At 31.1% G+C, this 22517-nt stretch overlaps 2 protein-coding genes and 1 long non-coding RNA gene across 3 annotated transcripts; 1 reads left to right on the top strand and 2 right to left on the bottom strand.

Moving 5' to 3' along the window:
- The first annotated feature begins 403 nt into the window (after positions 1–403).
- LOC130499679 (uncharacterized) lies at positions 404–1128 on the top strand. Its single transcript, XR_008938564.1, has 2 exons — positions 404–625; positions 824–1128. It is a non-coding gene; the product is annotated as an uncharacterized LOC130499679 (long non-coding RNA).
- Positions 1129–3327: 2199 nt separating this feature from the next.
- LOC108825686 (crossover junction endonuclease MUS81) lies at positions 3328–6880 on the bottom strand. The gene is made up of 15 exons (XM_018599019.2): positions 6556–6880; positions 6223–6317; positions 6056–6134; positions 5883–5969; positions 5686–5808; positions 5421–5577; positions 5146–5341; positions 4931–5043; positions 4722–4834; positions 4592–4649; positions 4349–4507; positions 4186–4265; positions 3872–4106; positions 3702–3788; positions 3328–3603 (listed from the first exon to the last, which is right to left on the bottom strand). Exons 1-15 carry the CDS (start codon positions 6747–6749, stop codon positions 3499–3501), a joined length of 1881 nt encoding a protein of 626 aa, XP_018454521.2. The 5' UTR covers positions 6750–6880; the 3' UTR covers positions 3328–3498.
- An 8915-nt stretch (positions 6881–15795) lies between these two features.
- LOC108824942 (transcription initiation factor IIF subunit alpha-like) lies at positions 15796–18343 on the bottom strand. Its single transcript, XM_018598301.2, has 10 exons — positions 18259–18343; positions 17930–18112; positions 17674–17832; positions 17455–17600; positions 17015–17373; positions 16838–16947; positions 16645–16758; positions 16377–16565; positions 16039–16257; positions 15796–15925 (listed from the first exon to the last, which is right to left on the bottom strand). Exons 2-10 carry the CDS (start codon positions 18098–18100, stop codon positions 15833–15835), a joined length of 1560 nt encoding a protein of 519 aa, XP_018453803.2. The 5' UTR covers positions 18101–18112; positions 18259–18343; the 3' UTR covers positions 15796–15832.
- Between the last annotated feature and the right edge of the window lie 4174 nt (positions 18344–22517).

The following is a 22517-nucleotide window of genomic DNA, read 5'->3' as shown; positions in this document are numbered from 1 at the left end:
TATAACTATAAAATTTTCAAACAAAAATCTTCATATAACAATAAAATCAAAATGTAACCATTAAAAACTTGTAATTATTCAACATGTATAAGCTTTTATTCAGAATTTTGAAATTTAAATTGCAATTTTCTACTACTTTCTACAGATTATGCACATGAAACTAAACAACTAAATAATAGAAACAGAAAAGAAACGTAGAGTACCGTTTACTAGATCACAGCCGTCGATCTCACCTCCTTTTACATTATTCTTCTTATTTTAATAGGAATCCTAGTGACTCTTTTCTATTGGCTAATACAAGAAAGTGAGGATAACTTCCTTGTTCCAATATCAACCGTTGATGAATTTAATCTAAGGGACATAAACGTTTGATTTTTCTTTAATTGGTTTTCACTTTTCACGATCTCTGCTCCTCTCATCTTTTCTTCTTCTTCTCTATCGATCTCTGCTCCTCTCAAATTCTTCCGTCGCAAACCTAAAAAAAAATCAAAGATCCATCTTTTCTTCTTCTCTGGTTAATTCTCCATCTTTTACGAAGTACTCCACTTCTCATCTCGCTGGTTCGTGTCTCGAGCCCAAGAGAATCTCCAATCAAAACAGAATCTGAGATCGACTAAGCCATCGAGTAAGTTCCTCACCGGGGCTCCAACTAGGGTTTAGATTTGTAATCTCTAGTCCGTCGTTTTAATCGATTTGGTCCTTTTGATTCGTTTTTTAAGATTCATATTATATCTGTCTCTTTTGATTTTGATTTTAGCTCTGCTTTTGGCAAAGGATAAAATTTGAATCTTTTTCTGTTTATGTTTTGAAAACTGGGTTTCAGGATAAGCAGAAGATGAAGATGATCAAGAACAGCAGGAGACGGAGAGAAGAAGCGGAAGCAGAAGAATAAGCAACGACGGAGGAGTTTCATCGATGAAGGTTGTGGCGGCGGAGGAGGCAGAGTGGGGGAGACGGTGCGGAGGAGAGCGAAGGAGTTAGGATATTTTTTTTGTTTTTTAGATTTAGTTTTTAAACCTGGTTTGTGTGTATTAATTAGTAAACTGAAAACATTTGTAATCTGGTTTAATTTATAAACCGAATCAGTTGTAAACCAAAATTTTAATATAAACCGAAATAATTTGTAAACCGGTTTTATCTATACATAAATCAGTAATAAACCAATTTTAATATTAAACCAGATTAGATTATCATAACTAATTAAACAAATTTAATTATTTTATTTAAATTGTAGCATTATATATATGTCATTATAAAATATTTTACAGCACTTAAGAAAAGCCACATAAACAAATTTTATAGCTAAAATAGCGTGTTATTAATAAGTATAATATAACATTGGAGTAATGCTATAATATCTCTATGTTTTTACAGCACGCAAAAAACGCTATGATAAGAGGGAGGTCTACTATAGCTGCGGCTGTCACGGCGTTCTTCGAAACGCTATGAAATCGATATGATAGCATTTTTCGGGTGCTATTAATACCCATATTTCTTGTAGTGACTTTTAACCGTGATCATCTAAACCAAAATTAATTTGAACCATAACCATCTAAAAGTAACCTACATTTTTGATTAGAGGGGTCAATATCTCGGTATACACTCTATAAGAGTTTGGTAAGGTTTATTGCATCGCATGAAAGCTCATGTGGTTTTTTTGATGTCTCATGTCATTATATACTGATTGATAAATAATTTTTTCTCTAACAATGGTCAAAGTTTCTTTTTACTAACTCATACTCAAGCCAAAACCTTGCTATTATGTGTCCAAGAATTTCAAAACTCCACTCCTGCTGCAAACTAAGAAACCCTTTGCAAACTCTGAATAGCAAAGTTCATTTCTGGTTATACCAACTTAGTAGCGAGACGTTTAAATTTAAAAGTTATAGTGAATATTCTTGGTTTAAAGTTTATATAATATAAATTATGATATTTCAATAAACTAAAATTAAATATAAAATATAGTTTTATTTATAATATTTCAGTGTAAAAATTTAAACTTAAACTTTTAAATAATTTATAAAATAATTTTTATATCTATTTATCTATCTACAACTGGGAACCATTTTTTTATATTAAGATGTTTAGAACAGTTTGAAACGGTATAAAACATTTTGTGATTGCTATAAAACGCCAACAACCGTTATCTACCATTAAAAAAAAACTGTGTTTGTTTGTGGATAGTATCAGAGAAAGAAACCAGTAAAACGTTAAGGCAGTCTAAAATGTTAGACATTGTTGATGGTTATTTTGAAATTAGATCTTATGATCCGGTCCAAATTAGTATCAATTTGATCTCCTTGAGAGTTCTTTTATCATCAAATATGTTGGCAAACACGGTTGCTATCTTCTCTATGTCAACCTCTTCCTTTGTCTCACAGCAGCAATACCAGCAAGCAGTTAAAGATGTCAACAAGTCAAATTTTGAGGAAAAAAATGAAACAGTTTTACATGGTCTTTATTTTCGGCTTAGTTTGGTTTAATCAAACTTGTTAGTTTCGATTCAGCATTTTTGAAGTTTGTATTGTACGGTTCAAATGAAACTAAAATTCGGTTCAATTTGGTTTGAAAGTGTGAAGTTAGGTTCAGTTTAAGCTAAGAAAATAATGGCCGAAATTGAATTGATACAGCATAAAAGAGAAATTTTTGGGTTTACCCCTAAAGTCTCAACCAATAGGATTTCGTTATTTCATATTCAGTATCTTTTAAAAATAGAAACAAAATATTATCAAGATTTATTATGTTTTTAAAATAAAAAATAATAGTAATCACAAAAAAAGATTTTATATTTAAAATACCGTTAGCAAAATACTAAACTCTAAACTCTAAATCATAAATTCTAAACCCATGGTAAACTCTTGGATAAATCTTAAATCTTTGGATTTAAAAAATATATATTTTTAACACAGTCAACAAAACACTAAACCCTAAACCTTAAATACTAAATCCTAAACTCTTGGATAAACCATAAACCATTGGATAAATCCTAAATATAGGATTTAAAATTTATCCAAATGTTCTGGATTTACTAACAGTTTAGGATTTACCCAAGGATTTAATGTTTAAATTTAGGGTTTAGGATATAGTGTTTGAATGATGGTATTAATTTTTTTTTAAACATGTTTTTGTTTGCAATTAATATTATTTTTATTTATTTTTATTTTTGTTTAAAATAAAATATAATTTGACAATATTTTATTTATTTTTTTAAAAGATACTAGAAAATGAAATACTCCTATTGGTCGGTGAACCTAGAGGTTCGTTCTATGGGTGAACCCAAGAATTTCTGGCATAAAATACGCAACCTGATTTGACGTGACCTATGTATTTGTCTTTTGAAACTTAATATTCAATCGTGTCCAACAAGTAACCAAGTTTACAAATAAGTCAATTAATGGCTAAAGCAGATTATTAACACGGCTGTTTAAATTGCTTACGCTCTTACTATAGCTTGTTACACAGTAAATCATTGACCCCAAACACACAAGAGTGGAGACGTCACTCCGCCCAAACTAGCTTGAATATGTTCTTACTAGCTGTTGCAGTAATGACATTGTTGCTCCTGTTTCTCAACATTTCTTCTTGCGCTGAGACATTCCCTTCCTTCAAAACCAAAGATTGAGTATTTTGTAGTTCAAGATTTGTGTGTGTTTAAACCAAGATCTCAGGCAAAGGCAAATAATAAAAGAAAAGAAGCTTACTAGCTGAGAATAGGCAGAAGCAAGAGATAAAAGTGTTGGGTACATGTCAAGAACAGCTACAGCGATTTCCTCAGTTACCTGCGGGACCTGCACCAAGAAGTTTACAACTAAATCCACAATACTTGACTCAAAATGATTTTACCAAGAAATATATTTATTTATCAGTGTACCTGCATAAGCTGAATGGCAAATACATCGCTGATTGTCATTTTATCAAGATCTTGACACCTTTTCACAAAACTATCATAACAAGGATACGCAGCTTTGTTCCGGTCATCATCATTCGCCAACGACTTGTAGTACTGGTGTATTGATGTAGTGAGTTGACCGTATTTTCTCAGCGTCTCACCAAGCCCGCTTGTCCTCAACACATCAAATCCCTCCAGAATCTCCGTTGTGAAACAACTACAAAAGCATATATACAAGTTTGGTTCCATCTCTAGCTCAAAGATTAACGCAATATACCAATCAAAGAAACTCTTACGCTGTTTTAATGCTTTCTGCTGCATCAGACTGGTTTGGATCCCCTTCAACGACGTATATCAGCTTCTTTAATCCCGATCTCTAATAAGCCACACACCATTTTAAAGAAAGAAAATGAGAAACAAGTATCAACCATACATACATTGAGTAGAAAACTCACACACCTGAAGTCTAAGTTTTTGGTCCCTATAGCGATTGTCTCTAATTGACGAGCGTAAATCATCAATGTTCTTCCTCTCAACAATGAAGTCCAGAACATACTCAGCCCCAAGACGCTTGTGCCTAGCAATCCAGATACAATCCCCTACTGGTAATCTTCTAACCTACAGATTCAATTAACCATCATTCCAGTTAGTTTGTGTAATTTGGAGTCTGATGATATCTATCCAGGAAAAACAAACGCAAACCTCAATCTTGATCTTGAATTCAGAGCATATGTAATCAACTATCTTCCTGGATCGTGATCTGTGTTAATAAGAACACTTTTCATAAGAAAGCTCAAAAATGAGCAGAGGAAAGATTAGATGCGCTACATACCCCTTAGTGGCAAACTGTTCTCGGTCATCCAGAATCAATATCACTTGATAAGCTTCCTCAAACGAATCTCCAAATGTAAGAGGAGGAAGGCATGTAACTCCATCTGAAGGCAACTTTGTTTGTAACCATGAAGCAACAATCAATATACAATTCTCATAAATAAATCTGATCTCAAGTAATAAAAGCTAAAATCTCAAACGGTAACATACAGAAGATGAGAAGGACTGCAATGGAGAATGACTTGGACCAGATGGTTTTGAGGTGTATCCATCATCGCTAGAGCGGAACTTCTTAGCATGAGATCCCTCCAGATCAACTTGACCTGTAAAAATTTGCAGGTAAGACTTCAAAAAAGGAAACATCCAACCTTCAACGGATACAGCACTAAGGATATAAGATCATATATGCTTGCTAAAGACCGTACAAGTCTGCGCTCTAGAAGGTCCTGCTGCATCTTTCCTTCTATTCCGAGAGTCCACACATGGGTTATAAACTTCTGCCTGACGAAGATGGCACATCACAGATAACCAGAGAGTTGACGGATCTTTGTCCTGAGATCCATCTGAAACCTCTCTGAATGCAGCAACGACTTGTTCCTTAGAATACCCAAACGGTGTAAACTATACAAGAAAACCAAAAATTAACACTGACACAAACAACACTGTACAAAAAAATTGAAGCTCCAAAATGGTAGTGTACCTTTTCAAGAATATCACTAGGAATGGCTGTTTGTTCTGAGATGGAATTTTGAGTAGCAGGATCCGTTTCATCATCGGACAAGATGTCAAGTGTAGGTAATCCAGATCGTGTGATGCATTCATTTGCTACTTCACGACCTTCATCTGTCAGCATGTACCTATGGAAAGAAAAAGCAATATCTCATCTTATGTCACAACAAGGTAAAGAAAGGTCAACTTCTCTACATATAAATAATATTAAGTCAAAAGGCACAAAGATAAGTTACTTTGCAGGGTTGCTAGATTTGACCACTAAACCCTTGTGTATAAGTGTTGTCATGCAGTTCCATCCACTATACCACTCCCTCTTAGAGTTTCCAAGTCCTGCTTTCCCTTTTCCTTTCTCTGGCCTATCATAAGTGTAACAATTTAGGAACAAAAATAGCTTATTATTAGAGGATTAAGGAGGATGACTGATTCATACCCAACAGGGGCGTGTGAGAGCCCACTTGCTTCAGTAGCATCAATAAGCTCTGCTTTGCGCATGAACTCTTTCCCATTCGAAGTCTCTCTGGTAAACCAAAAGAACAAAACGGTCCGTTACAGAGAAAGAAAGCAAGAACAGAGTGATAGGAAAGAAAAAATATGTGAAGTAACCTGTGCAATGTTATTAGTAATGCATAAGCCACAGAGTTTCTTTGCGGAGTGTACCGCTTTTTCCCCTTAGCCTTGTCCCCTAAACATAATAAAAAACCACCATTTTACCTTTACAGTAATATCTCAAATGAACAAGTGTGATAATTGGATAGAGTTAACACCATTACCAGCACAATTTTGAGGTAAATCATCTTGTTCAGAACATTCAGCTCCATTATCAAAATAGCCTTTCGTCATCTTAAGCATCCACTTGCCAAATCCCCTGTGCAACAAAACCCAAAAATCAAATGCTACTCCAGACACTAACTATCAGTGGATGCTAAGCAAACACTTTCTCTGAAGTCTACCAAAAGATTCTCTGATTTTTAAAAAAAGTCTCAATCTTGAGATAAAACAAATACAAAACTTGCAGGTCTGTGATGTCAATTAAAAAGATTCCATCACTCAATCAAATTAAACCCTAATAGAGAAAAGAGAGAAGAAGAAAGAAAGAGACATACTTTAAGTGAGATAAGTCTTTCAGAGTGGTAATGGGATCCTTGGAGTCGCAGACACTTCTATACGCCTTAAGAAATGTCCTCTCCAGGTTTTCGGACAAACCCTTGGGCTTATCAGCGTACTCTCGCTTCTTCTGCAACACATAATCCGCTAATCCTTGGTTCTCCCGACACACTACCCTTCTCTCCTCATCCATCACTTCCCAAGAATTGCCCTCAATCTCTATCACAACCTCATCAAAATGCGCTCGATGTATTAGCTTATATTCAACTTTTTCTTTAAAGGTTTGATCTTTCGTTTTGGCGGAGAAGACGAATTAGCGGTTCTGGGAAGAAGAACATAAAGGGTTGATGAAAACCGGTCCGTTTTAGTGAGATTCCTAGTCGAACCGGTTATCGAATCAATTTCAAGAACTGAATCCTCTCTCTGGTAAAGAGGAATTCAGCCAAAAAAAAACACAACATACGGAAAGACTTTTGTACCCCTCATGACTTCCTTTATAAACATCATCACTTCGTCTTTTCATCTCTCTTCGCCGCGACTGCTTAGCTTAGGGTTTAGGATTTGAAATCCTCTAAATCTGTGAACAAGTATCGATTTCTTTTTTCTATATAATTTATTTCTACTTTGTGATATTTTGGAATTTAAAAACACCTTTTAATTTCGTATTCTTGTTTTTTTCTTTTTTAAAAAAACTATTTATGGAGAAGGGAGAGAAGAAGAAAATGGGAAGAGAAAATGCCATTTTTAGAGAGCCTTCTCTTACATTAAAATTTTAAAAATTATTTAGGGCACATTCAAGGCAATTTCTGTTCTCAAGTTCATGATCAGTCGTGCCTCTCTACGCTGCCTATATTTTGATTTGTTTTGCACTTTTGTTTAATCAGCTTTACTAGTTCTTTTTTTTATTTCTTTACCGGTTCTCGACTTAAGAAAGCTATACCCATCATCACCTAATCCGGTGAACCATTCAAATACCATAAGGACTAATCAACCCGTAAACCGTTGTGGGCAAAATCCTTTAAAAGTGAATGGATTTCATTTGAATGTCCTATGCTTTTTCCCTGCAAATCAATATATACTAATATCAACTTTACAACAAATTTTCTTTTTTTTTTAAGAAAAAACTTTAGGACAATTCTTATGTTTTTGTAACAATTTGTTTTTTTATGTTTTTGTAAAATGTTTTTATGTTTTTGTAAAATGTTTTTATGTTTTATGTTTTTAGACTATTTTTATGTTTTTGTAACAAAAATAGCATACAAGAAATAAACTGACCAAAATGTTCTATTTAAAGGTGCAACAAACGTTACATTAATTTATAAAATCTATATTATTAAAAGAGATGTACATTTTGAAAATGTTCCTGAATTTTTAAAGTTGTTTGCATTAGAATGCCACTGAAGTAATAAATTTAGCTTTCTTTATTATAGTTGTCTTTTCCGATTTATAAATGCATTTTTCTAATTCAAATTTAAACAAATAAATACGGCAACAATAACTTAAAGTAGTTATTAAAGTTGGTTTAGGTTGAGGGGACATATTTAGGAATATTGTTTTTAGATGGTTTGCTTTTTTACAAAAAAAAAAATTGTTTATTTAGATTTGATGAAAGATGGTATCGTTACATAAAAGACTATCTTTTAAATATGATTGTTATGTTTTAAAATATTATATTAACAATTACGTAATATATTTTAATTTACATATATATATATATATATTATACCATAGTACACAAAAGAAATTTTAAATAAAAGAAAATATTTATATGGTCATGAATCAAATTCTAGGAATAAACAACAACAATGCAAGATTATTTTTTTAGCACATTTATTTTTGATAAAAGTTATAGTTCCAAATATGTATATATATTTTATGTATTTATAAATTTATTTTATTTCTTTTTAAGAGATGCTAAGATTTTGGAATTGAAAAGAAATAAGATCCAACTCTATATTATTTTAATTAGGAAATTTAAAATTCATATCAAAATATTTTATTAAACTTTTAATTTTAATTTTTATTATAACTTCAAAGATTAATTTTCAATATAGATTTATGTTTAAATATTACAAATTCACCATTTAATAGAAATAAACAAAAAACTAAAACAGAAAATAATATATGTTCGGTCGGGCGAATCAAGGTCTAATTGTAATTGAAACGAAAAAGGGAAATATAATCAAATTATCGATTTTTCTCTTTGATTCTGAGTAATAATGATGTCAAATTACTTTTAGCCAACAATGAGCCATCTTTTGGCATATTTCCATCAATAGTTCCAAAACTTAACTGGATCTATTTCACTCATCTGTATTATTAAAAGAGAAGTACCCATATAAAATATCCATTAATTTTCACTTTTATTTACAATGGTATGCCACTGACATTAAATAATATTTTATATTTTAATATTGTATTTTCTACTTCAATTAATGTGTTTTCCAAAATTAAATTTAAATTAAATACAAAATTAAATAATACTTTCTATTTTAATGCTTTGTCTTTTCCACTTAGATTAAAGTGTTTTCCAAAATTAAATTTGAATTAAATATACTTCATTAACTTCTCCATTAAATCAATGTCAAATTCAAAAAAAAATACATTTTTATTAGACAAACAATTCTGGAAATTATAATATCAACTCTTCATTTAAAAAATCTGAACGAAAAAGCATTAAAAAATTGAACCGAAACTAGATAATATCCAAACGGATTTACCATTTTGGTATCTAGAAAACCACAACCAAACTTTATCCAAAAAAATATTTCGGATATTCGAATGTATTTAAATCATATTTATATACTTCAATATGTTAGCTATTTTCGAATTAATATCCAAGATATAAGCTATTTTAAGTTGTTTAAAATATTTGAAATATAAAAAAGTAATCAAAAGTAAACATTTAAAGTAGATAAAAAATAATCAAAACACTAAAAATACTTGAAATATATATTTATTCTTCATCCAAATATTCAAGTTAAACCTATTTAAACTTTTTAATTTAGGTACTTTGGCTTACATTACTCAAATTTACATGTTATATTATTTTTATTTTTAGATTTAGAGAAATTTAAAGATATATAAATTTTGAAAATTTAAAAATAGTTTAAACGGGTTATCAAACCCGCAAAGATCTGAATCAAACCGGAACCAAAGTTTATAAATACCCGAATAGAGTTAGAATCTTTAAACTCAAAAAAACTCAAATCCGAATAGATTTTAACCAAATTCAAGTGGATACCCAAATACCCACCCATAACTTAGTCAATATAAAACGATTAAATATTATAAATATACTACATTATTTAGTATAAATAAATAAAAACTAAAACTGAAAATTAATATCCGTGCGGTCGCACGGGTCAAGATCTAGTTATACTTGATAACTGAAGTTTAAACTCTCTCTTCAAGGTTATCTAATAAGAATGATACACTTCTAAGCAATTCTTTTTTGGGAAAACGTGCTATTTTCCTACGAAAATTATCATATCTTTTCATATGTCTCTCAAACTATGACCTCATGCCATATGTCTCTGAAATAAAATTTCGAAACATATTTTCTCATGAAACTATAACATAAATCTTATATCTCCTTAAAATAAAAGTTTGAAAGCTATAACCCTATAAAATCAAATTACTCGGTTTAAACATATAAACTAAAATCGTTTTGGTTAATTAAACCAGTTTTAGACCAGTAACAACCTGGTTAAGATCCAATTATACCTATAAACTAAAATCGTTTTGGTTAATTAATCGGATTTTGGTTTATAATTTTTGGTTTGATTGCTCTAATCGGATCTTAACTGGGTTGTTATTGTTCTAAAACTGATTTAATTAACCAAAATGGTTTTAGTTTATAGGTTTAAATTGAGTAATTTATTTTATGAGGTTATAACTTTTGAACTTTTATTTCAGGGAGATATAAGAGTTGTGTTATAGTTTCATGGGGAAATAGGTTTCAAACCTTTATTTCAGAAACATATGGGATGAGGTCATAGTTTGGGAGACATATGAGAGGATATGATACTTCTCGGGAAGAATAGTGGAGAAATAGCATGTTTTCCCTTCTTTGTTTGTGAAACTTCAGTTTAATTGATACATTGATCTTACAACATTAATATACCTATTATATTGTCATAAATTGTTCTGAAGTAAATATGATACAACTTGCCCAAGTAATCCGTATTCAATATAAGGTAAGTTATTAAAACTGAATTAACTAAATGTAAATTATTTAAACACAGCAATAAATATGATACCAAGTTGCGCAAGTAATCCGCATTGAAAATAAGGTAAGTTATTAATAAAAAAAAATAACAATTTACAAACATGGTAAATTACATTTAAAATCGTGAAGTAAATACTCTTGGGATTCAAATTACTGTTAAAAGAATGTTTACATTTTTATATTTTTCAAAAAAAAAGGTTTACGATGAGGGAGAGAGAGAGAGAGAGAGAGAGAAAGAGAGAGAGATATTTAGTGTTTTGGGTATACCCAAAGATTTACAGTTTAGTGTTTAGAATTTATCCAAGGATTTAGGGTATATCCAAGAATTTAGGGTTTAGTGTTTGGATTTTTACCCAAGGGTTTAAGCTTTGTCCAAGGGTTTAGGGTATAGTGTTTAGTGTGCATGATTTACTCTTTTGTGACTGTTTTAAAATTGTTAAAAAAATTCATCTTTTCACAGCTACTAATATTTTTCATTTATTTTAAAAACTTAACACAAATTATTATTATTTTATTTATTATCTTTAAAACAAATTGTACATTAATTGGAAAACTATGATTAGTTGGTAATTCACTCAAGAAAAATTCATGATAAATATTAAACTAGGAAACATTCTCATATAAATCAAATTGTCGTAGTTAAAAGATAATCGGTGAATTAAAAGAATGTTTACATTTTTATATTTTTCAAAAAAAGGTTTACGATGAGGGAGAGAGAGAGAGAGAGAGAGAGAGAGAGAGAGAGAGAGAGAGAGAGAGAGAGAGAGAGAGAGAGAGAGAGAGAGAGAGAGAGAGAGAGAGAGAGAGAGAGAGAGATTTAGTGTTTTGAGTGTACCCAAAGATTTACAGTTTAGTGTTTAGGATTTATCCAAGTGTTTAGGATTTATCCAAGGGTTTAGGGTATATCCAAGAATTTAAGGTTTAGTGTTTGGATTATTACCCACGGGTTTAAGCTTTGTCCAAGGGTTTAGGATATAGTGTTTAGTGTTTATGATTTACTCTTTTGTGACGGTTTTAAAATTGTTATAAAAAATCATCTTTTGGCAGCTACTAATATTTTTCATTTATTTTAAAAACTTAACACAAATTATTATTATTTTATTTATTATCTTTAAAATAAGCTGTTCATTAATTGGCAAACTATGATTAGTTGGTAATTCACTCAAGAAAAATTCATGATAAAATATTAAACTAGGAAATATTCCTATATAAATCAAAATTGTGGTAGTTAAAAGATAATCAGTGAATTAAAAGAATGTTTACATTTTTATATTTTTCAAAAAAAAGGTTTACGATGAGGGGGAGAGAGAGAGAGATTTAGTGTTTTGGATATACTCAAAAATTTATAGTTTAGTGTTTAGGATTTACCCAAGGGTTTAGGGTATATCCAAGAATTTAGGGTTTAGTGTTTGGATTTTTATCCAAGGGTTTAAGATTTGTCCAATGGTTTAGGGTATAGTGTTTAGTGTTTATGATTTACTCTATTGTGACAGTTTTAAAATTGTTAAAAAATCATTTTTTGGTAGCTGCTAATATTTTTCATTTATTTTAAAACTTAACACAAATTATTATTATTTTATTTATTATCTTTAAAAACGTTGTACATTAATTGGCAAACTATGATTAGCTATTAATTCACCCAAGAAAAATTCATGATAAAATATTAAACTAGGAAACATTCCCATATAAATCAAAATTGTGGTAGTTAAAATATAATCGGTGAATTAAAAGAATGTTTACATTTTTATACTTTTCAAAAAAATGGTTTACGATGAGGGAGAGAGAGAGAGAGAGAGAGAGAGAGAGAGAATTGCGATCCACTTATGCACTTATAATAATAACGTAACATGTAGTATATGAATTAGACATAATGATACATAGAGATTGAGAAAGAATTATAATCTACTTATATATTTATACTAATAGCTAGACGGGTAATATATGAATCATATGAATGCCCGCACACACAATATGATCGTAATTAGCTTTTTATCTTTTTGAAAAAATTAAAAGATTTATGATGAGAGAGAGAGGGAGAGAGACTTATATGTGGAGAAACCTAAATGAGTAAAATACAAAGATACAACGAGAGTGAAATATAATTACGATCTACTTATGTACTAATAATAATAGCTATACATGCAATATATAAATCATATCAATGCCCGCACATGCCTGATTTATTTATTTCATATTTCAAAGTATATGATAATAATTTAAACATCAAAGTAGATTGAATTAAGTAATGTCTAAAAGGCTTATAGTTTTGAACCACAAAGACTGAATGAAGAACAAATTTAGTTTTAATAATACATTAAACATATGAATTGTATTTGAATAATACATATTTTTATGAATAATACATAAAACATATGAAGAACAAATTTAGTTTTAATAATACATAAAACATTTGATTAGATATTAATAATGTTTCTGCCTAGGCCAGTGTTCTCTCATGGTCAGTTCTACGTTGCACTTTCAAGAGTTAAATCGAGATCTGAATTAAAAATCCTAATAACTGGTAAAGAAAGGAAACCGGAGACAAAAACATTGAATGTTATCTACAAACAAGTTTTTCAAAATATTCCGTAGGCAGGATACTTAATTGTTATCTATTTTTTTCCTGTGTCTGATGTTTTATCCCAAAGACGGTTATCTTATGATAAAAATTCCGTTACTTCTAAAACTTTGTACTATTCAGTCCATAATTTGAATCTGTACAATGCCCGCACAGGGTGCGGACCGCCCAGCTAGTATGATTTTAAAAAGATATACGTTGACATTGAAATAGGCTAACACATTCTTTCTTTTCTTATGATAATCTAAAAAGATAAAATAATCGAAAATAGTCTACACATGTAAATAATTAAGCTTAAATCCGAATGCCAAAAACATAGAAAATAATAAAAACTGGTGAAACTTTTATGTTTATTTATTTTATTAAAACTTAAGTACAAAATATTATTTGCCTATTCTTTTTTTCATGACCCTGGTATCCGAAACCGAGAAGCATCTCATATAAATCCCACCAGTAGTCACACGTTATTAGTTGCCTATTTTTAAGTGTGTTTGTACAGATTTTCATTCATTTTTAACTAATTCATATAACTTCATTTATCGTTTCTTCTAATTAATTTGACATCATTATTACAATCTACTAAACATAACTAACCTATTTTAAAATGTTTTATTACATTTTTACCATTCATAACTACTTCATTAATTGTATTTACTATAATAATTCATAGTTTTATAGATTTAAATGGAATTTCTTCATTTGTAGTAAAAATTCAAACCGTTTAACACATAAATTTTATTTGTTCACAGAACCAGTTAACCATGGGCATTCAAATACACATGAGTATAAATCAATTTTTTGATATCAGATTTTTCTGGGTTTTAAAATTAAACTTCATTTGGATATTATAATTTTGTGTATGGGTTCAAATCGAATCCTTCCGAATCCAAATAGGTTTGTAAGAACTTAAAAATATCTAACTAACCTATATATTTTTTAAAAAATAGTTATTAAACAATCTATAAAAAAAGAATCAAAATCTGCATGGACTTCCAGATCAAGTTCTAGTTCTTATTAATTCTAAGTATATATTTACAATGCCAGAAATATTTGGATATGATAATGCCCAATATATTTATCTTATTAATAATTAACAACATGCATAAACATATCAGCAAATCAGAACGTACCTATATACAAATTCAAGAAATAAAGTTGCGAGGATCCGTTCCATCAACTAAGCAATCACAAGAGTTCGAAATTAAGCCTACCCCAGTTTTTATCCCACCAGAACCCAATAACATCACCCGTCTTGAAACTTATTTCCCCGAGAACGGAAGGCCGCCGCCATCCATATAACTTGAAGTTTCCATGCTCATCTTTCTTCATTGCCACAGATCTTGTAGTTTCAGAATGGTGCTCACAGAGATTCACCATCACGAACGAGTCAGGTTCTAGCATTTTTTCGCAACATTTACTACTCCACAGTTACAAAAAAAAAAAATACTACTCCACAGAGGAAAGATCTTGGCTTCTACTAATTCTTTTTGGGATCGTTATCGTATTGCTCGGATCTGTGTCTAATTCTGTCAATGTTATAATGATGTTCCACTTGCTGACTGGATTTAACATCTTGTTATTTTTCCTTTTCATGATTAAGCACACAAAGATATATGAGTATTTTGTTTCAACGATGTATGTAATTTAGGTTTGTATTGTAAGCAACTTGTGTTTGTAGTATAGATATTATATATAATAACAAGAATGAGTTGTGGTGCGTGGGTGATATAATTAAGAAATTGACTGAAAAATAGATGCTTTTTTTACATTAATATCGTTAGAACCATGCGTAATTTAATTGAACATGTTATCATTTAGCTAAAATAACACGAATTTGTTTGATATTTCATTATATTGAGGCTAGAATCACAAAGTGCTTCAAAGTAACCTTTTGTAATGCTTCCAGAACCACAAATGTTGGTAAAATATAAAGAATTTCTGAGGGCTGGCTTGTGTGGATACACTATAATACGTTTGTATTTCATTCCCAAGATCGTTATATTTTATTATATAAATATTTAATAGATTTTAACATTATTGCCAGCAAACTTTGAGCCGTGCTCTTCGGGTTTAAGTTTGTGTATATAGTTTTTGATTAAATTTGATAACACGGTCTGTTTAGAATTTCTCCACATGGGGTCTGGGTCTTGTATTTGGCACTTTCTTTTGATGTTTTCTTAGGCTGATCAGCAAAGGGATTAGTAGAATTTTTATGATGTAGTTATTATCTTTGCTCAGACAAATTAAGTTACACTTTCATCTTTTTCTAGATTTGTTTCTTTTGTTCTTCAACCTATAACTAAAGATTGAGCGAAAGGTGACAACAACAAAAATAAAAACTCACCATCTGCTATAAACATTGAACTTGAATGTTGCATTTAGAAATAAAAAAATCAGAAAAGATACCTTCTGTTTGCTTAACTGGCATGAGATCATGATAACAAAAAAATCCTAAGATAGTAAAGTCTCATTTTTCCTTCAAAACGACGAAGCTTTGAGAAGCAGCATTCTTCTGAATCTTTGAGATCTTCTTGAGAATATCAGTAAAAGCGTTCTTGTCCTGTAAAGATCCGTAAAAAGGTTGATTCTCACCAGAGTTTAAGCTCAATACTATAACCATAGTGTTTCTTAAAGAAGGAACTATAGTAGAGCAATATAGCCAATATACATTACCTCTCTGGTTTTAAGTCTTGGCCTAAAACTGTTGACCAAATCCTGTGTAGTGACTGGCTGCTTCTCCATCAGAACAGCACGGATTTCGTCTTCAGTCACAGGTCCCGTAGCAGATGAGGATGCAGTAGCTTGAGTAGTTTCAGCTTTATCGGCTTTAGTCAGTGCGTTGGATCTTGAAGCCGAGCTACTTTTCTCTTCCTTCACATAAGTTTTCGACTCCTGCTTACCAAAAGATTACAGTTAGATGACAACACAAGTAAACACTCCCCTCTAAAAACCTCTTCGCCTCATGGATTGGATATTTTCAAGATTAGCATAAACAGAAGCAAGTGTCTTACGTTTTCAGCCTTCACTCTCTTGTGAACAGAGCTGCTAGGCGTTTTAGAGTCGCCATCATTCAGTTTTCTTTTTCCCAGGGATGGTTTTGCAGTAGGTGTTCCACGAGAAGATGAAGGTGGTGCAGGCTTTGAAGGACTGCTCTCAACAGGTTCTTCTTTAGCCACATACTTCTGTTTTGTCTCCTCCTCCTATAAAAATGGATTTCTTGTATCAAAACCAGTTATAGTAGCAAAATGTTGTCTGAAAACTGAAGAGAGGGCTGCTTACGTCATCATCATCATCATCATCTTCTTCAGATTCATTTATACCATTAACCTTGCCAAGCAACTCCTTCAACTCTTTACCAGAGTTGCTCAATTCGTTTTCTTCATCATCCTCATCCTGCAAAGAAAAAGTTAGTGCATCACAGAAACTAAATACTCAACCAACAACTTCAATAATTAGTAAACCAAAGACAGACCTGCTTTATTTCAGGAGGAGCAGGTGCTAGCAGATCTTCACGTTCCTCAGGATCAATATCAACAGCCTCATCATCATCCGTGAATATTTCCTCATGCTCCCAGTCATCCCCTAAGTAAAAACCAAACACATTAGAAGAATAATTTACAGATAAATTTGAAAAAAAATTACAACAGACCTTTCTCAATGTCATCATCATCCATGTCAAGATCACCACCGCTTGGACCTTCTTCATCATCATCATCTGCGTTACTCTTTTTATTGAGACCGAGTCGTCTCTTCTTCCGTGATGCCTCTTCCTCTTCATCTTCCTCCCCTCTGTCAGAGACATTACCTTCTTCTTCCTCACCCCCTGATGACTTATTCTTACGACCCCTGCCACCACCTCCACCCGCCTCTTTTTCATTCTCACCGTTATTTGCGCCTTTCATCATCCACCTCTGATACCCATCTGCAGTTTTTCTACGGTTCTCCATCTTCTCCTCCGCTTCTTCCAGTGTAAGTTGCTTATACTGTGCAACCTTATTGAAGTTATACCTAACACAACATTAAAAAAAAAAAAGAACATAACAACACTCTTAAGAAACCAAAAGAGTTGCATCAAGTTAATAAACATACCAAGAACCAGCGGGAATAGCGACAAACTCCTTGTTCTGCAACACTAAGAGATAGTAAGTAGCAGACTGGGAGCCTTCAAGTTGCCCCTGGTACTGAAACTCACCAGTTTCATCTTCCAAGATCCAAGGCTTGTTCTTTAACTTCTCCTAAAAAAACCCACAAGCATTAATTAATTTTGTAATAAACAACAACGATGATGATGAAAAGAGACAAGATTACCCGTTGTGCGTTTGTGAAGTGACGACCTTGAGGTATGTCTTTACGGAGAGACCATTTGTTCTCATCAGAGCCTTTCTTGAAGTTGGGAAGACCACCAGACGAAAACTTACCAATGAAGTAGTTCTTGTCTGTGGGTGTAGCCGCACGGACGTTATACTCCTATACAAAAAAGAAACAAACCCGTTTGATTTTTTGTCTTTCATCTCTCTCTAAGTGATTTTTTTTTTCGAAACTGAAGAGAATATAATATTCAAACCCTAATCAATCTGGTGAGGACGGTTCCACAATCGAGACACTTGGCTTTGTTCTCAGCCATTGTTTTACCACACTTTAAGCATAACGTCATGTGCCTGCAGGAGCTTCCGTACAGATCGGACTTTGATCCACAGCCCATGCACGCTGGCTTTAGGGTTAAACAGTGCGACATTTTGGTACCTTTCTGTACACGTCATTACACAACCCATTGAATCGAAATCGAATTTAGGGTTTCTTGATTTCAAAAAATCCAAATTACAGGAAAGATAACAGAAAGGAACCGACGATTTTTGATGTGTTTGATTCAAATCTCTAGGGGTAATATATTACCTTCGTGTCCGAGATTGTAATTAGAATTTTGTGTTCGTGTTGTTTCAGAGGGAACGAGACAGAGATTTCTCCTTTTATCGGCGAATCAATAAAAGGTCCCCTAGACGAATACACGGAGAGGTTGCAAACTTATATAGGGACTCAGCCTTCCCATTTACAAAGACTGATTTGCCCTCTGACAGTTAAAGAAAGACTGATACGATAATTAGTTTTCGTAAATATATTTTTACTATCTTAAAAATACTTTTGTAGTTAAATAGCTTTCTTTTTTGGTTACAATAGTTAAATAATTATCTTATCTTATTATATAAAGCTTGATTCTTCAAAGTTACTAATTAACATGATTATGACATGTGTCATTAATTTTTTTAAGATTACGACATGTGTTAATCTATATTATAATTAAAAATATATATTAAGATAATAACAAAAACAAATTTTGTTAAAAAAGTAATTGTAAGTATATCTAATAGTAATTTTCAATTTTAAAATCATAAATAAAACATAGTTGCAAATAATTATTTGATAGTAATTTTCTTTTTAATATTTTTAAAGAAGTTGTAAGTATATCTAATAGTAATTTTCCATTTTAAAATCCTAAACAAAACATAGTTGCAAATAATTATTTGATAGTAATTTTCCTTTTAATATTTTTAAAGAGGTTAAAATTTACAATGATATAAAATATATATACTAAGATAACAAAAAAACGAATTTTGAAATAAATAAATTTTAAAGTTGATTTAATAGTAAAAAGAAATTTTAAAGATAATAATATTCTAAAATTACTTAATAGGAAACTTGGTTCTTCAAAGTTGTTAATTAACATGATTGTGACACATGACAATTATATATTTAAAATTGTGATATGTGTTAAACTATTTCATAATTTAAAATAAATATATAAGATAATAAAAACGATTTTTGGTGAAATTAATTATATAGTAAATTTCCATTTTAAAAATCTTAAACAAAATATTATTTAATAGTAATTTTCTTTTTTAATAATGCGGCATGTTTTAGAATATATCATGATTAAAAAAATATATACTAAGAAAATAAAAACAAAAAGGAATTTTGAAATTATTTAATAGTAAAAATGAAAATTTAAAAATTACTTAATACTATTCTTTTAGAAATATTATTTGATAGTAATTTTTCTTTTATATTTTGAAGTTGTGTTAGAATATCTCATGATTAAAAATATATATACTTACAATTATGTTAAAAAGTAATTGTAAGTATATCTAATAGTAATTTTCCATTTTAAAATCCTAAACAAAACATAGTTGCAAATAATTATTTGATAGTAATTTTCCTTTTAATATTTTTAAAGAGGTTAAAATTTATAATGATATAAAATATATATACTAAGATAACAAAAAAAAAACGAATTTTGAAATAAATTAATTTTAAAGTTGATTTAATAGTAAAAAAGAAATTTTAAAAATACTTAATAATATTCTAAAACTACTTAATAGGAAACTTGGTTCTTCAAAATTGTTAATTAACATTATTGTGACGCATGACAGTTATATATTTAAAATTGTGATATGTGTTAAACTATTTTATAATTTAAATAAATATATAAAATAATAAAAACGATTTTTGGTGAAATTAATTATATAGTAAATTTCCATTTTAAAAATCTCAAACAAAATATTATTTAATAGTAATTTTTTTTTAATAATGTGACATGTTTTAGAATATATCATGATTAAAACAATATATACTAAGAAAATAAAACAAAAACGAATTTTGAAATTATTTAATAGTAAAAAAAGGAAATTTAAAAATTACTTAATACTATTGTTTTAGAAATATTATTTGATAGTAATTTTTCTTTTAATATTTTGAAGTTGTGTTAGAATATCTCATGATTAAAAATATATATACTAATAAAATTAAAAGAAATTAAAGAAATAATTTTCGTAATTTTAATAGTAAATTTTAATTTTTAAAAATATTTAATTGTAAAATTTAATTTTAAAAATGATTTAATAGTAATATTTTGAAATTTTCCTTTTTACAAATCTTAAAGAAGAGAAGTTTGTAAAATAACTTATTTAATACTAATTTTTCTTTTCCAAAATCCAAAAAAGATAATTGTAAAAGATTATTTGATATTAATTTTCCTTATAAAATTTTGACATTTGTTAAAATATCTTATGATTAATAAAATATATAAGGAGATAATAAAACAATTTGTGTTTTAAAAAGTAAATTTTTGCAGGATTGAGTAAAAAAATATCTGGTGAGTTTTCTTACATATTCTTTCACATCTACGCGTGTTATCTTTTTTTTGGTATCACATGAAGAAATAACTGATGAACTGATGTTCACATTAAACTGATGTTGACCTTTTTCTAAAAAGAATATAATTGTCATATTGTTATACATTAGTTATTGTTACACTTATACTTAGCCGTTTGTACATATAGATGTAGTGGTGAACATGAATCAGATATTCGGATTTTTGGAGATATTCTGATCCGATCCATTTTGTTATAATAATCAATTATTTGATCCAATTCGATCTGTAGCCACACGGATATTTGGTGCTCCGGATATTCAGAATTAATGGTCGGATTTTCAAGTTCTTCACGAAAGGTGGAAAGGAAGTGATTATCAAATCTGTGGCAACTGCTCAACCCAATCATGTGATGTCTTGTTATCGTCTACCGAAAGCGACGACGAAGAAATTAACTAGTGTGGTTGCTAAATTTTGGTGGAGTCCAGGCGGAAGTACAAAAGGAATGCACTGGAAATCATGGGATAAGGTTTGCCTTGATAAAGAGGAAGGCGGCTTAGGCTTCAAGGATATAGCAAATTTTAATACAGCTATGTTGGCTAAACAGTTATGGAGATTGATCGAGAAACCAGATACATTATTTTCTCGTGTTTTTAAAGGACAGTACTTCAGGAACGCCTCACCCCTGGACCCGATCAGCTCATATTCTCCGACATATGGATGGCGGAGTATCTCTTCAGCTAGATCTCTGGTTAGCAAAGGACTAATTAAACGGGTGGGAACATGATCATCTATATCTGTATGGAATGACCCCTGGCTCCCAACCACTCGCCCGAGACCAGCAAATAAAAATCATGTTACTTGTTTCCCTGACCTTACGGTCGACCAACTTATTGATCACGATCTACGGATTTGGAATTCACAGGCAATCCGGGCTGTAGTGGATCCGCTTGATGTAAAGATTATAGAAAGTATCCCATTGAGTAAATTCGAGAGGAGGGATAGAGATGGATGGCACTTTACACAAAATGGAAAGTACTCGGTAAAATCTGGCTATCAAGTGGAAAGAGTGTATCCTGACGTTGCACCACCCTTAGAGATGTTGGGACCCACGGTAGTTGCTCTCAAGGCACATTGTTGGAAAATCCGTTGTCCACCAAAACTTAAACATTTCTTATGGCAATTGGTATCAGGATGCATAGCAGTGAGAAAGAATTTACATGCTAGAGGACTTACAGGGGATATATGTTGTGATAGATGTGGTGCTCCGGAAGAATCAATAAACCATGTGTTTTTTGAATGCCCTCCGGCCCGTCAGGTTTGGGCCTTATCCCAGATACCATCTAATCCATCTATCTTCCCAACTGAGTCTTTATACACAAATATGGATCATCTATTTTGGAGAGTTTTACCAAAAATGGATGATCATCATTTTGCATGGATTCTTTGGTATATTTGGAAAGGAAGGAACAATAAGGTTTTCAGTAATTTGGATATCGATCCTACTGAAACACTTAAAATAGCAGTAACGGAGGCAAAACTATGGGAAGACGCACAGACAATATCTACCCAGGTGATGGATCGACAGATTCCGGATTTGCCGTCTATACCAGGACGATGGTGTTTCATAGATGGATCTTGGAAGGATAAGGAAAGATTTTCGGGTCAAGGATGGTATAGCACACTCCAAGGATTTACGGGTCTAATGGGGGCAAGAAATGTCCGCGCCTCTCTATCTCCTCTTCATTCTGAGGTGGAAGCTCTAATATGGGCTATGGAGTGTATGCGGAATTTGCATCAGTTTAGGGTTACGTTTGCAACAGACTATTCTCAATTGGTAAAGATGGTGTCGGAACCGGAGGATTGGCCTGCTTTTGCATCTTATTTGGAAGATATCAAGACCCTGCAAGATAACTTTCACAGCTCAGAAATCATTTATGTATCACGCACATACAATATGAAGGCCGATGGACTAGCACGAGGAACTAGGAAACAAGTGTCTTTTGTT

Source organism: Raphanus sativus, chromosome 9 (assembly GCF_000801105.2).
Source record: "Raphanus sativus cultivar WK10039 chromosome 9, ASM80110v3, whole genome shotgun sequence".
Classification (NCBI taxonomy): domain Eukaryota; kingdom Viridiplantae; phylum Streptophyta; class Magnoliopsida; order Brassicales; family Brassicaceae; genus Raphanus; species Raphanus sativus.
Note: the sequence above shows the minus strand (reverse complement) of the source record. Positions and strands in the feature narration are given on the sequence as shown.